The sequence below is a fragment of the Clarias gariepinus genome, chromosome 23 (assembly GCF_024256425.1).
Source record: "Clarias gariepinus isolate MV-2021 ecotype Netherlands chromosome 23, CGAR_prim_01v2, whole genome shotgun sequence".
NCBI lineage: Eukaryota > Metazoa > Chordata > Actinopteri > Siluriformes > Clariidae > Clarias > Clarias gariepinus.
In genome coordinates, this window is record NC_071122.1 from 3,828,598 (window position 1) to 3,842,840 (window position 14,243).

At 35.7% G+C, this 14,243-nt stretch overlaps 1 protein-coding gene across 2 annotated transcripts in view; it reads left to right on the forward strand.

The window, feature by feature from the left end:
* Positions 1-14,243, forward strand: part of LOC128511618 (retinoic acid receptor gamma-A-like) — a 39,722-nt gene that overhangs the window by 9,170 nt on the left and 16,309 nt on the right. Inside the window, exon 3 of one of the 2 annotated variants that reach the window (XM_053484554.1) lies at positions 7,997-8,373. In XM_053484554.1, coding sequence (XP_053340529.1) covers positions 8,217-8,373 — 157 coding nt within the window. In that variant the 5' untranslated portion in view covers positions 7,997-8,216. Of the gene's footprint in view, positions 1-7,996; positions 8,374-13,056; positions 13,304-14,243 lie in introns of those variants that run through there. The other variant, XM_053484555.1, reaches the window with a different exon arrangement.

The window sequence follows — 14,243 nt, forward strand, 5'->3', positions numbered from 1 at the left end:
GACTGTTCATGTCAGAGCACAAACCGAGCATGAAGACAAAGGAAGAGGTCCCAATGAGCACAGTGGCCTCCATCATCCATAAGTGGAAGAAGTTCGGAAAAATAAGTTTAATCCATTTTAGAATAAGTCTGTGACATAACAAAATGTGCAAAAATGGGATGCACTGTGAATATTTTCCGGATGCACTGTATATGCACACGTATATTGACTATACGAGCGACGCACACGCACTGAGACTGAGCATGGGAGACGATTACCCATAATCCTGCAGCGCGCCAGAGAGAGAAGAGTTATTGGCATCTTGCCAAATGCTCGCAGACCAAGTTACTCGCAATCAGTGGCGGACTGGCCATACATACGTAAATATATAAAAAATGATGGAAACCATAATATTGCATCTCTTTTCTACACATATAGTAGTAAAATTAAACCTACTTCCACATCTGTGACATCATAGTGTGATGCTTTTTTCCAGCACCTGGGGCTTTTTAGAGGTCTTGACATAAAATCCCCACTGTTCACATGCAAGCACCCAGTGGGCCCACTGTCCTTCAGGTGTGCCCGGGGGTGGGGTGATCTGCCTGGGCCCACTCATTGTTGCTCGCAACTATATTTAATGTGCTTGAAATTCATTAAGTTTACTAAAAATATTCTTAAATTTTTTCTAATTTAAGACAGCAGTATCAATGTCAAATCTTTAAAATCTAAAAAATGATCAAACTTACAAGGAACTGAGTAGTTGAACAGGTTATAGAACAAACAGGGAGTCATGAAGGGGGGAGTTTTGGTTTACCACAAGATTGTCAGACATTATTTATTCTGATGACATTGACAGAAACTCAGGACACAGATTCAGCAAATAAAAAATTAGAATTGATGTAGTGAATTATTTTTTAACAAGAATTAATTAATTAAAATATACTTATTTTACTTAGCATGCAATAAGTGATTTTTAAAAAATATATTTTAATCAGTTTTTTTTAGCTATTTGAAAATGTGAACTTTTGTTCTGTATTAGGGCTTTCTTAAGTCTAGTGGGGACAATTTATGAAAATAAAAATCATTGAAAAAAAGTAGGACTGAAAAACTATTTTGTCCTGCCAAGCTGATTCAGCTTATAAAATTGATCATAATTAAACATATGGATTCTTTCTGAATTTTACAGGAAAAACACAATATTATGTGCTGGACATGTTTTGTCCCAGTTCTCCAGAATAACTGGTTTTATAAAATTACAAAAAAACTTTTTTGTCCCTGGGTTTGTGTGATTATTTAATTATTTGCTGGTTAGTAGGCCCTGCTTTGGGGGCCCTCTCATGTTCTTTGGTGTATTCTTCATTTTATTGTTTTGTATTGTTTGCTGCTTCTTCATTTTAGTACTTAACACAGCTGTGCTCTCTGTGCTGTGTTTAAGGTTATCTGTTTTTTTGCATGTTAATTAGTGCAGGAGTTGATGTAAACCTTCAATTTAAATTCACTTACTCATCGTCTTTATACTGTATTTAGAATCGCCTTTATACTTTATTTAGAGTCCAGGACCTGGAGCCTGTCAGGAGGCTTTGGACACAAGGCGGGGTACACTCTGGACAGGGTGCAAATTTTAATTCATTAAATGATTTGAAACGTTTCCCCTATCTTTTTATTAAATAGTGTGTGAAAATATGAAAAACTGTTTTGTTTTGTTTTTTTTACTTTTCTACAACCTATGGCCATCAGTCATTTTTGTAATAGTTTAATATCACAAAACAATATTATAATTAAATAGACATAATTTAAAATTTTTGTCTTTTTAGACTTAAAAAGACACAATTTTTATAGTTTTATATTGCCAAAATGGGAAGTATTACATACTATATATTGGTATTTTTTAAACTGACATAAACGTGTGATTTTTGGAGTGTCTGTAACTCTATCACTATCTTAGTGGCACTGAGGCGCACTGGCACTTTAAACACAATGAGCTGCTTCACATATTTATGCATGACATATCAATCAGATTTCAGTCTGTCTTAACAGAGAAGACTTTTTTTTTTTTTGTTCTATTTCCTTTAATTCTCTTTGAATTTTTACTTTGCCATCTTTATTTTTTCTTTTCCTAAATGTTTTTTTTTATTTTTAAACTTCATTTTTTCCTTCCCTTGTTTATATTTAATATTTTTTATATTTTATATTTTCATTGTTTTTTTCTTTTTTCCTTTTTTCTATATTCTGCCTTTTTCTTCTTTTTTCTTTTTCATCTTACTTTTTCATCTTTTATTCTTAATTTTTCCAAATTTTTTATTTATTCTTTCATTCTTTTCATTTTTTTACCTCTTTCATTATTTTTTTCCTTTCTTTCACCTGTCTTTTATGCTTTTTTAAAAACTTTTACTATGATATTATTTTGACTAATTACTCTGATCATAGTGTAAGACACACTGTTAAAAAAAAAAAAACTGAGAAAGTTGAAGGTTGCTGGCCAAACAAAATATTTTACATTGCTGTTTAGTTGACACAAAGTGAATTAGTTCAAAATCTTAAGATGACTTAACTAATAATATTGAAATATATTAAAGTCAGGTCATGTAGTATTGTTTGTGGGCTCAGTTAATTATATTTTTCTAGGGTTGACATAGCCCAACCTTTAATCTATTCAAAAAGTGTCTCCCATTGTAGTCTCTTGATGTAGCTGGTTGTAATAAGAATAACCCAACAACTAAAAACACAAATGTTACTTGATTTTCTTTTTTTACTCTTCCAAAACTAGTCAATGGTTAAACAGAAATCTCCATAAAACAGGAGAATACAGTATATGTTCTGTTTTGCTTAAAGGTCAGTAAAATACCTAGATAACACCCAAAACTTGGGATACTTGGCCTGGAGAAATATTAAGATGGAGGTATATGGAGGAGTGTTTGATTGTGAAACATTTTCTGGTGTTATTTTACTGGTCAGATGGTGGGTGAGTCCAGAGGCATGCTGGGATTTGGAGTTCATTACATCACCAGCAGGATAATATTTATTTAGAAAATTATTGTCTATATAATGCAAGCAAAACACGATACACATTTAGAGCTCATTGAGCCACCAACTTTCGCATTGCATGTCATGGGCTCAACTCAACGGGAAGTCTGTTATTTTGGGTCGTTCGCGAAAATGCACCAGATGGAATTTGATGTACTCCTCTTAGGAAATTAATACATTTGTCAGCAAACCAGGCCTATGTGATCTAAAGGCAATAGACAGCTTTTTAAAATCACAAATGTTCTCTCTCTCACAAACTCACACACCGCACACAAACACGCACAAACACATTCACTCGTCACACACACACTGACACACAAACAAGTCACATGTCTCACTCACACACATCACACACATACTAACACACACATCACAAATGTTAACACAGACTCACACCCCACATAAAAACGCACACAAACACATTTATCACACACACGTATCTCTCTCTCACACACACTCACATGTCACACACGCATTACACACATCACACACACTAACATACACATCACAATTGTTAACACACAGACGCACACACACACACAAATGCGCACAATCACATTCACTTGTCACACACACACACACACACACACACACACACACACACACACACACACACACGCTGCTTAAATATTTAAGATACATTTTTTAACATTATACAAAGATAATCCAAGTAAACAGTGTGCAAGTAGTGCGTTGTACCCGGGCGACGATGGCTTTTTAGAGGTCTTAACATGCTCAAAAAACACACAGATTGTGTGGTGCACCCGGGCTGGTGACGACGCAGGTTGCTTGGGCCCGCTCATCGTATCGTGCAACTAAATTTTATTAGTTGTTTTTATTGATTTTTAAAAAAATATATAAACGTGGACTTAAAAAAATGGATGAGGATTGTAGTGGAGATACACTCCACCAGTTTGTGTGTGTGTGTGTGTGTGTGGTTATTTCTGTGAGTTATTACTCGTTTTATTTTAGTGCAAGGAGCCAAAAAATACCAACGCTGTGGCCTTGTGGCCAGTAAAGACATTTACATTAAACAATACCCATAATGCACTGCAGCAATTGTGGTCTCTATGGCAACCAGCATAGGTGATTTAGGACGTGGTCACTGCAGAGTGGAGATGGCTGAATAACAACTCAAAGGTGTTTTTAGGTGTTTACAGTACATCTCAAAAAAATCTTTATATTCTTTAACTAAAATTAATCATTGAAAATATATACTTTCTTTTGTAATTTAATTTAAAAAGTGAAAGTAAATCTCGTAATTTCTAGATTCATTACATATACTATAATATAAAATATTTTAAGCCGTTTTAATTTTGACAATTATGGATTATAAAATATAAAATATGAAAATACCCTGAACAGAAAAAAATCCAATTAATAATAAAATTATTATTCATACTAATTTAATTAATAGTATAATTCATACATTATTCAGCCAGTTCAGTACATGCATTAGGAAAACTTCTGACTTGACAGCTGTCCTGAAGATGATCAGAGACACCTTCTACAAAGAGGGTCATCAAAGGTGATTACTGAAAGGGCTGGATGTTCACAGAGTGCTGCAGATTCGCGGAAAGCTGACTGGAAGGAAAAAGTGTGTTAGGAAAAAGTTTACAAGCAACAGGAATGGCTTAAGCCATAAGAAGATTGTTGAGCAAAACTGATTCAAAACCTTGGAAGAGCTTCACAAGGAGTGGAGTGAGGCTGGAGTTAGCGTATTAAGAGCACAGATGTCTTTAGGAAATAGCCTACAACTGATGATTTCTCCAGAGCTAAGGGGGAAAAAACTGGCCTGTTGTTCAGCCGGGAAAAATCCTCTTTTAGATTAAAGAAATTTTTGCATTTCATTTGCTAATCAAGCTCCCAGAGTCTGGAGGAAGAGGGGGAAAGAACAGAATTTAAGCTACTTGAAATTTAGTTTCGACAGTCTGTGATGATTTGGGTTGCCATGTCATCTGCTAGTGTTGGTCCACTGTGTTATATCTAACCATATAACTGACCATTTTGATTCATACAAATTCACATTTCATACAAACTTAAATAATTCTTTTGACTGTGTAAAGCTGCTTTGCGGCAATGAAAATTGCTAAAAGCGCTATACAAATAAAATTGAATTGAATTGAATATCAAGTCCAAAGTCAATGTAGCATCTACCAGGAGATTAAAGAGTACTTCATAAAGCTTGTCATCAAACAGAAGCATGAAGATGCAGATTTCCAGCAGGACTTAGCACCACAGTGCCCACAGTGCCAAAACTACCACTAACTGGTTTGCTGACCTTGATATCATTGTGCTTGATTGTCCAGCCAACTTACCTTATCTGAATCCCACAGAAAATCTACAGGTTACTGTCAAGAGGTAGATGAGAAACACCCGACCCAGCAATACAGACGAGCTGATGGCTGCTATTAACGAAATCTGGTCTTCAATAAAACCTCAGCAATGTTACAGACTGATCACCAGACTGGTGCATTGAGTCATGCTGAAGGACCCGTGAGCAAGTACTGGGTGAATAATTACCATACTTTTTCAGAATTTCTGTATTTTAAAGTATGATTGACCTTAGGAAATATTTAAATTTTGATAGTTTGATTGAAAATATTCTAATATTTTGAGATTCTGGATATATATGTCATCAAAATTTTCAATTTTCTTTTTCCCAATATTTTTTTTTCTCCATGTGCACTATAGTTGATGCACATATTCTCAGCTGATTCTCAGCCCATATTCTAAGAGAGAGAAAAAATTATTACACACCAACATGAAAATCAACATTTACTCACCAAATAACTTCTGGTAACTAACTGACAAAAAGATGCACCATTAACTTTATCAACAGGAAGAGCTTAGATGTTTACAAAATGTTTACAAAAAATAATGTTTGCAAAAAATATAAACAAATCAATTAATAAATTAATCAATTAATCAAACACACAATCAAACACACAAACAAACAAAACACCAAATTAGTAGTGTTTGTATTCTAAAATTTTTAATTTCTATCTTTCACATTATCTTTTTAATTTTTTTCTTTTTATAATTTGTTTAAATTTTTCTTTTTGATGTTTTTACTTCGTGTCGTGTCTTTGGTCCTTGCCCCCTAATGTTTTTCTGTATTAATTTCTTTCTGTCTGGCAATTTTTAACCTTCAATAATTTTTTTTAATCACTTTTGAGCTCATTTTAGCTCATATTTCTTTCCTTCTTTTTTTCTTTCTTCCTTTTTCTTTCTTAAAATAATAGCTTAAAACCATGGGTGCGTGTGTGTATGAGAGAGAGGTAGGGAGAGAAAGAGAGAGAAAGAGAGAGAGAGAGAGTGCGCATGTGCCGACATGCATGTGCATGTGTGTATGTGCATGTGTTGAGTGATGAATGTAGCATCTGTTAGCGTTCCCGCAGCAGGATGTGATGTTAGTGAAAAGGAGTGTGTTAATAAATGAGAGTGTTGCTGTTGCTCCTGATGATGATAATGGTGATGATGAAGTTGATGATGATGATGATGATGATGCAGATGATGATCCACTGCTTTTGAGTTATACACATCCTGTCCTTTGTTTAATCATCATAACCACAATACACACTCCACTCATGCTAATCAGCTCAAATTAGCAGGCACCCTAATGGCTGCTGGAGCTAGTCCACTGACTCTGAACAATGTGGTTCATTTTTTGCTGTTTTCTTTTCTTTTTTGTGAGTGTTTTTTCTTTCATTACTTTTACTTCCTGTCATTTTCCCCTCTTTCTCTTAGCAGTGACTTTACATACTGCTGATGAAATTGTTGTGGTCTTGTAAAGGGGATTGATGGTCTTTCTTTCTTTCTTTCTTTCTTTCTTTCTTTCTTTCTTCGTTTATGTCTTCTGTCTTTTTAACTACCTAGCTCATTTTAATAAAGAAGGTAGAAACAGCTACTGTAGCAGAATGTATAAATAAGCAAAACAATTATTTAAAAAACACAGCACATTTACAGTATTTAGACGATACAGTGCTAGAGTAAAGAGTAAAAGCAGCCACGAGAAAGTGAACTCGCGTACTGAGCAACTGCTGCAGGTCCGAGCATTCTGTAAGTATGATTCAGTCTGATTCAGGAAATGAGAAGGCTGGCAGATTCTCTAGGTTACAGCCACGTCACCTCTCCTGCAAACCACGAGGTAGTAACATGCACATCATGCTCTACCCCTAAACAGACTGAGCTTTGTTCACTGATCTAAGGACATCATGTCTAATTCCAAAAGTAACGTAAAATCCACTGCAGCTCCGCCAGTCAAGGAGAGTTTGGCCACAAGCATTTCTACATTTAACATTGAGGCACTTCACTGCTGAGGTTCAGTCAGTTTAAAGGAAGCTGAGCTTCAGTGTGGCTTTAAAGCTGTGACTGTAGAGTCTTTACTCAACTCTAAAACTTACACTTTATCAGCTCATACTCACACACACTCTCTCTCTCCCTCTCTCATACACTCACACAAACATACACAAACATTCAGTCACTTATTCACACACACACACACACACACACACACACACACACACACACACACACACACACACACACACACACACACACATAGTCAATGACCCATTCACACTCTCTCTCTCTCTCTCTCTCTCTCTCACACACACTCACACACACACACACACACACACACACACACACACACACACACACACACACACACACAGTCACTTACTCACACGCACACACATACACACAGTCACTGACACATTCAAACACTCTTTCTCTCTCTCTCACACACACACTCACACACATACACACACAGTCATTCACTTGCTCACAAACACACTGAAACTGAGTTATACAGATTAACATTAGCAACATTAAGTTATTAGTGATAACAGAAGGTGGTATATATATATATATATATATATATATATATATATAACCCAGACGTGGAAGGCGACAGTGCTAACCACTTAGCCACTGTGTATATAAAAGCTTTCAAAATTTAAAGTGGATGTTTTCTTCCTTTTTTTAGGTTACACCCCAGCTGCTGAAAAGGAGTCCAATGATGGATTGATTGCTCAAATGGTAATGCTAATCTGATAGCCTTCTGTAATCCAATTAAACCAACCAACAAAGAAACAAACAAAAAACATTGAGGGAAACAAACAGGGAGTGAGTGGAACTTCATCTTGTGACCCCTCTGTCCTAAACTAAGGCACTTTTGTAGCACTAATTGACAGCAGGTTGTTACCATGGCAACCAACAGAGAGCGGCCTGTGGGTCATATGCCCGGATTTTACCCATTTGCTTTCAACCCGATGCGAAGCCACGCGCCCTTTGATCTCCTGGCCAGCGGCAGACTGTTCGGACGTTATGGTGCGGATCTTCAGAAAGAGATGGCGGCGCTGTGTAAGTTACACCCACTCAGGTGTCTTGGGTAATTTAAAGTGGGCAGAGCTATTATTTTTGTAAACTAAATTGTGAGAATTATAAATTCAAAAAGCTTTATTAATTAAAACAGAGGTAATAAATATTTTTAATTACCAAAAAAAAAAGATGACAGAAAGATAAAAGAAAGTCACAAAAGAGAGATATTGCAAAAAACAAACAAACAAACAGAGAGACCGAAGGGGTAGTAAGTGTGAAAGAGAGAGAGAAAGAAAGATGAAGGACACATTGTTCCTCTTGTATTTATTTATGTGAAATTTAGCTTTTGGAATTTCTGGGTTCTGGCCGAGCACATTAGTGTGTGTGTGTGTGTGTGTGTGTGTCTACACTGGTAATCTTGATTTGAAAGTGTGACACAGAACCACAGACTTTATGAGTTTGTGGGTTGAGACACATATAAAAGCCACAAATTTATGCGTCTCTTTATGGGAATTTAAATTTTCGTATTTTGGGCAAAAAAGAAAAATCTACAAAGACAAGGAAAAGGAGAAATAGATCAATAATTAACATTACTATGAGCATTAGCTTCAGAAGTCTAGCGGGCAATCTATAAAAATCTTGCCTGATACAAACCCAGGCAGTGGAAGGAAGGAAGTTAAAAGAAAAAGGAGATTTGAAGATTTAGTGGAAAAGCAATGTGTGGAATAACAAAAAAAAACAAAACAAGAAAAGATAAATGAGAAACAAAAAGTGAAAAAAAATAAAGGGAGAAGATGGGAAGGCAGATTAAGAAATTAAGAAGAAAAAGAAAAGGAGGAGTAGAAAAATACACAAGATTGTTTTAGAATGGAGTAACTGAAATTTTATGAGGAAACATGTAAGAAAAATAATGTAAAAACTGTAAGAAATAACAGAGGAAAGAAAGCGAATAAGCAATCCCTTTTCCTGTCTGACTTCTCCCTCCATTTACGTTCCTGTGTGCCTTTATATATGTGTGTGTGTGTGTGTGTGTGTGTGTAATTGCCTCAAGGTGTGGAGAGAGCCGAGCTGGCTGAAATTGTGCAGCTCTGCTCCCTGCAGTGTGTCACTGTGTGTGTGTGTGTGTGAGAGAGAGAGAGAGAGAGAGAAAGAAAAAAAAGATTTGTTGAAAGACAGGTGAAAAGAGAGAGAGAGAGAGAGAGAGAGAGAGAGAAGCTGCAAGGTGAAGTCGAGGGCATTGGATATGATAGAAGAACAAAAAAAAAGATTTTTTTTTTTTTAAAGGCTAGTAAGTATATTTTAAACTGTAGAGTCTCAGATGAGACATTTACTAAAATATGTAAATAATGTACAGCAATAAAATATAACAGCGATGTAAGGACAAAAATGATCAAAATAAAGAAAATAAATAAATAAATAAACAAATTCATTAATATATTTAATCAGTCACACATATAATAGATTGATGCTTTGATAAGAATGTGAATATTTTTTTATCCTGTTCACCAAAATATTTTTTGCCACAATTTATTTAATACAAAAGAACAAAAAAGAAAAGACTAGAAGGATGAAGAAAAGGCAAAAGGATGAGGGAGAAGAAGAAGGGTAAAAGAAAAGAAAACGACAGAAGAGGACAGATGGAAACGGAGGAGAAAGATAATGAGGAAAAGCTGGAAGTAAAAAAAAGAAAAAGAGGAAACGAAAACAAAGAAGTTATAAACGCTCTGACTCCCGCGCTGTAACGAGCGCTTTTACCGGCTTCACGTGGAACTCGTGACTGTAGAGGAGGAGAAACTGAATAAAAAAATCGCAAGAGAAGGGAAAAAACGTAAAGATGGAAAAACAGACTAAGAAAAAACATGAGCGCGTAAGCCAGCCAGCGGTTTATACGTGTATGCCAGAAAAAGGAGAAAGAGCGAGCAAAAGAAAGAAAGACTGTGTGTGTTAAAGCCCCAGTGGGGCTGCTTCCCAGAGTTCAGCACAGTGAAAAGGGAAAAGAAAAGAAGAAAGAAGGGCGTGAGGGAGAAAGAGAGAAAAGCAGCAACGTTTTAAACAAAAGGCAGAGCTATAAGAAGTGATTGTGTGATCATCATCATCATCATCATCATCACACCTCATTCCAGCTGTACACACAATCAATTTCAACAACAAAAGCTTGCTTTTTGTGCGTTAGATTTGGCTACCTTTTGTCATTCCGTGTCTCACCTGAAGATGGCGCAAGACTCCATATATTTTTAAAACAGTCCAAAAAAAAAAAAAATATCATACCTTTTTTAAACAAAAGATTTAAACATAAATCACAATAGGCTCAAGTGTCACATCATATCAACTTCCCAGTATATAAACAAGTCATTTGGTTTTTAATTTGTGATTTTTCGTTTAATATATCGACAAATTTTAATGACCAATTTTGTTTCCCTTCATTTCCTGTTCTCAGAAGCTATTAAAAATATTTATTAATAATATCAGGTATTTTTATATCAGAATTTGTTTCTTTCTTTATTTAAAAAGCAGTATTTGTTTTAATATTATTAAGGTTTGTATTAAATTTTAGCAATTGAACTGCTCAAATGATCAGACTTGTGAAAATAATGAATACCATTGGCATGGTAAAAATTAACTATAAAGTTATTTATACTATGTTGTAAAACATTAATAACATATTGTAGACAACATTTATCAACTCTAATTTAATGAATTTATTTATGTTTTCATGAATTAAACCAAAACAAATTTTTTTGCCTGATTTAAAAATGCTTCAGAAATGCTGGGTCCGGGGCCTTGGTCTCTTGGCCTCTTTGAAACTGTGGTGCACTGGGTGGTCTGGTGTCCTTCTATCATGGCCAGTATTGAATTTTTTCAGTGATTTGTGCTGTATTGGCTTTTCCATGGGATGGGACCAGATGGGCTGGCCCTTGTTCCCTGCAAGCAGGGGTGAGTCTTGGATGCCTTGGCTTGTCTTATTTGTGTAAGTCCTTTGGTTTATGTTGGTTTGCTTATGTTGAAATAATATTTTTTTTATTAACGTCAATAAAATAAAGTGACAGATTTGTCCTAGATCTGCTGGTCGTAGCTCTGAGTCACTGTCCGAGTGCTTCAGCGTGAGGACCGGTTTCTGGTTGAGACTCCAAAGCTCTTCTGTAAGAAGTTCTGGGTTTTGCAGGGTGACTGCTAAATGTTCTAAACCTCATCAACACCAACAGTAACAACTCCACACACTGATCTAGTATAATAATTAATTTAAAATCACACGACTTTGGACCAACAGCGAGTGTTACATGTGTGTGAGGCTGTTCTGATTTTAATTTTGGTGCATTTTTATATGCATCATCATTTTAGTGCTGTTTTAAAAATGAGGATGTGAATGATAACAAAACAGTGTTTACTTATAGAGTGTAGGGTTTTGCTAGTGTTATCTGCAGCTACAAAGAAAAAGCAATGAAAATATTAACAAGCATGTAAGAAAAAAAACCAATAAGAGATAAAAAGTTTTTTATCCAACCAGAGGAGCTCCCGCCTCTCTCTCTCTCTCTCTCTCTCTTTCTCTGTCAAGTGGGCGGGGTCACACATCTTGTCTCGGACTGTCTAGCACTTTCGTCCTGCTATAAACTTTTATAGCTGGTCATGCTCTTGTTTGGGATTTGTGCTAATCCAGTTCCTGTGGAAGAAAAAAAGAGGTGGAGGATCAGAGACGATGGTCGATGTATCAGCGAGCTACAGAGCTGGCTAGAGGTCTAAAAGTGGGAGAATGGACAGCAGACCAGAGCGTTTCTCTCTCTGTCTCTGTCTGAGTGTGAGGTTCTGAGAGAAGTAACTGAATATGAAGGCTTTGTTTTCATTTTTACTGTTGTGTTGTGTCAGAGACAGAAGAGAAGGAGGAGAGGACTAAAGTTCAGGATAAGTTTGATTCATCAGGTCTTGTTTTTTTTTTTTGTGATCGTACAAGTGACTACAGTGACTTCAGTAGGTGCTTGAACTTTAGTAGAAGTTTCTAAAGAAATTTTCTTCCACCAACTGCCCAGGTCAGAAGAACACTTTCTTCAATGTCTTGTTCATGACATTATTGCCAAAAAAAAAAAAAAAAAAAATGCTCAGGAGATGATTCATCTTAATGTACTGCTTCGGAGATGTCTGATGTTTTTTTATGTTCCACTGATGCTTTAGACAGTTTTTATGTTGTTGTAGTGAAAAAAAAAACCCAAAATCCCTCTATTGTCTGAAAGTTCGTTTTCATCCCATATCTTATACAACCTGTTATGATTGGATGGACTTGGGTCATGTACAGTTGGTCGGGACATCAGACTTCAGATCTTCTTAGATACTTTTTAGTCAAATGATGAGATTAGAAGGCTACTTTAAAGAAGAATGGTGGGACTGAACTGAGATTTGATGCATTGATACAAAAAGTAATGTTTTGCTTTGAAGAAACTAGAAGAGAGAGAGAGAGAAGAAATAGGAAACGGAGCCAAAGTTGTATAGATGCGTCACCTTTGACTTGTCATCTTGTATACAGCGTAACTGAAATGACTGGACATCAGACTTCAGATGTTCTCTGAGAGTGTGTTTGGGTTGACAATACTTCACACTGGTAAAAGAAGATTTCTTTTGGAGTTATTTTTGCATAGCTTGAGTACAAGAAGGAGAAGAAGAAGCAGAAGACCTAATGAGGATTAAGAAGACGTGCTGTCTTGTATAAGAAACTGATTTCATATTTAATAGACAGCAAATTCTTTTCTGGAAGATGTTTTACTAACTTCCTGAGCTGAGTTCGCACGCAGGAGCATTATTTGTGGCTGAGTTAAGACCCTTTAAAGACGTTTGGTCAGTGAAATCATGTTCGACTGTGTGGAGATTTTAGGCGTCAGCTCGAGGCCTCATTTCGATGTGTCACCTCAGAGTTCTTGTGTGCTAAGGAAAACGAGCTCCTACTTCTCCGGTCCAGAAGCGTTCTTCTACAGTGCTGGCCTTCAGTGTAAGTGTCACTGGTTCTTGTTTAAGTTCTCATCAGCTGCCATTTCTGACCTTTTCTTTCATGTTTTACACCTGCACATGTTTGCAGATGTATCTATTTTATAATTATAATAATAATAATAATAATAATAATAATACACAGCTTTGAACTAATTATCAAATTGTTACAATTGACAGAAAACAAATAATCAGCAAGGGGTGAAGTGACAACGCTGATTCTTAAGCTGAAGCACATCCACTAATCTTCAGTTTGACAATGTTTACAATTTTTTTAAATTAAAGAATAAGTGTTATATAAGGTGATAAATTCCTCAGTCCTGACAACTAATGTTACCTTATCATTTTAAAAAGGTTTAAAGAAACCTTTTTTTTTTATGGAATGTAGTGTCTCTATGAAAGAGCTGTTACTATAGAAACAATTACAATGGACCTGTAGAAAACCTTTTGTACAAGCGTAAAACCCTATGTTGAAAATTATTAATTAAACTAAAATTATTGTTGACAATAATCGTGGCGGGAGTTTGACTCCTTGGCGGACTAAAAAAAAGAGTTTTAAAGCTTGTCTGCTTTTGACATTTAAGTTTTCTTTTTTAAGATAAACTATCCTGGTTCACTTAAGGTTCTCCAGGGATTTTCAAAGATTTAACTGATAATTAAAAGGATCTCTAGCTGATCCTTACAGTATTTTCCGGTCTGCATATTTTTGAATGCCCTTTTTAACTCAACCCCATCAATACAGTATATGTGAGCTTGGTACTGCCACCAGGGGTGCACTGGTTGGTTAGCAGTGTGATAGTCACTGATGCATGAGGGATCCTGCATAATTAAGGGTTCTAAATTTTAAAACACTACTAATGACACTTTTTAATAAGAAAATGCTTTTGAGGGTTACTCCAAAGCTGCTAAAAGGAAAAACTTCTGGCATAACAAATAACTTTGGG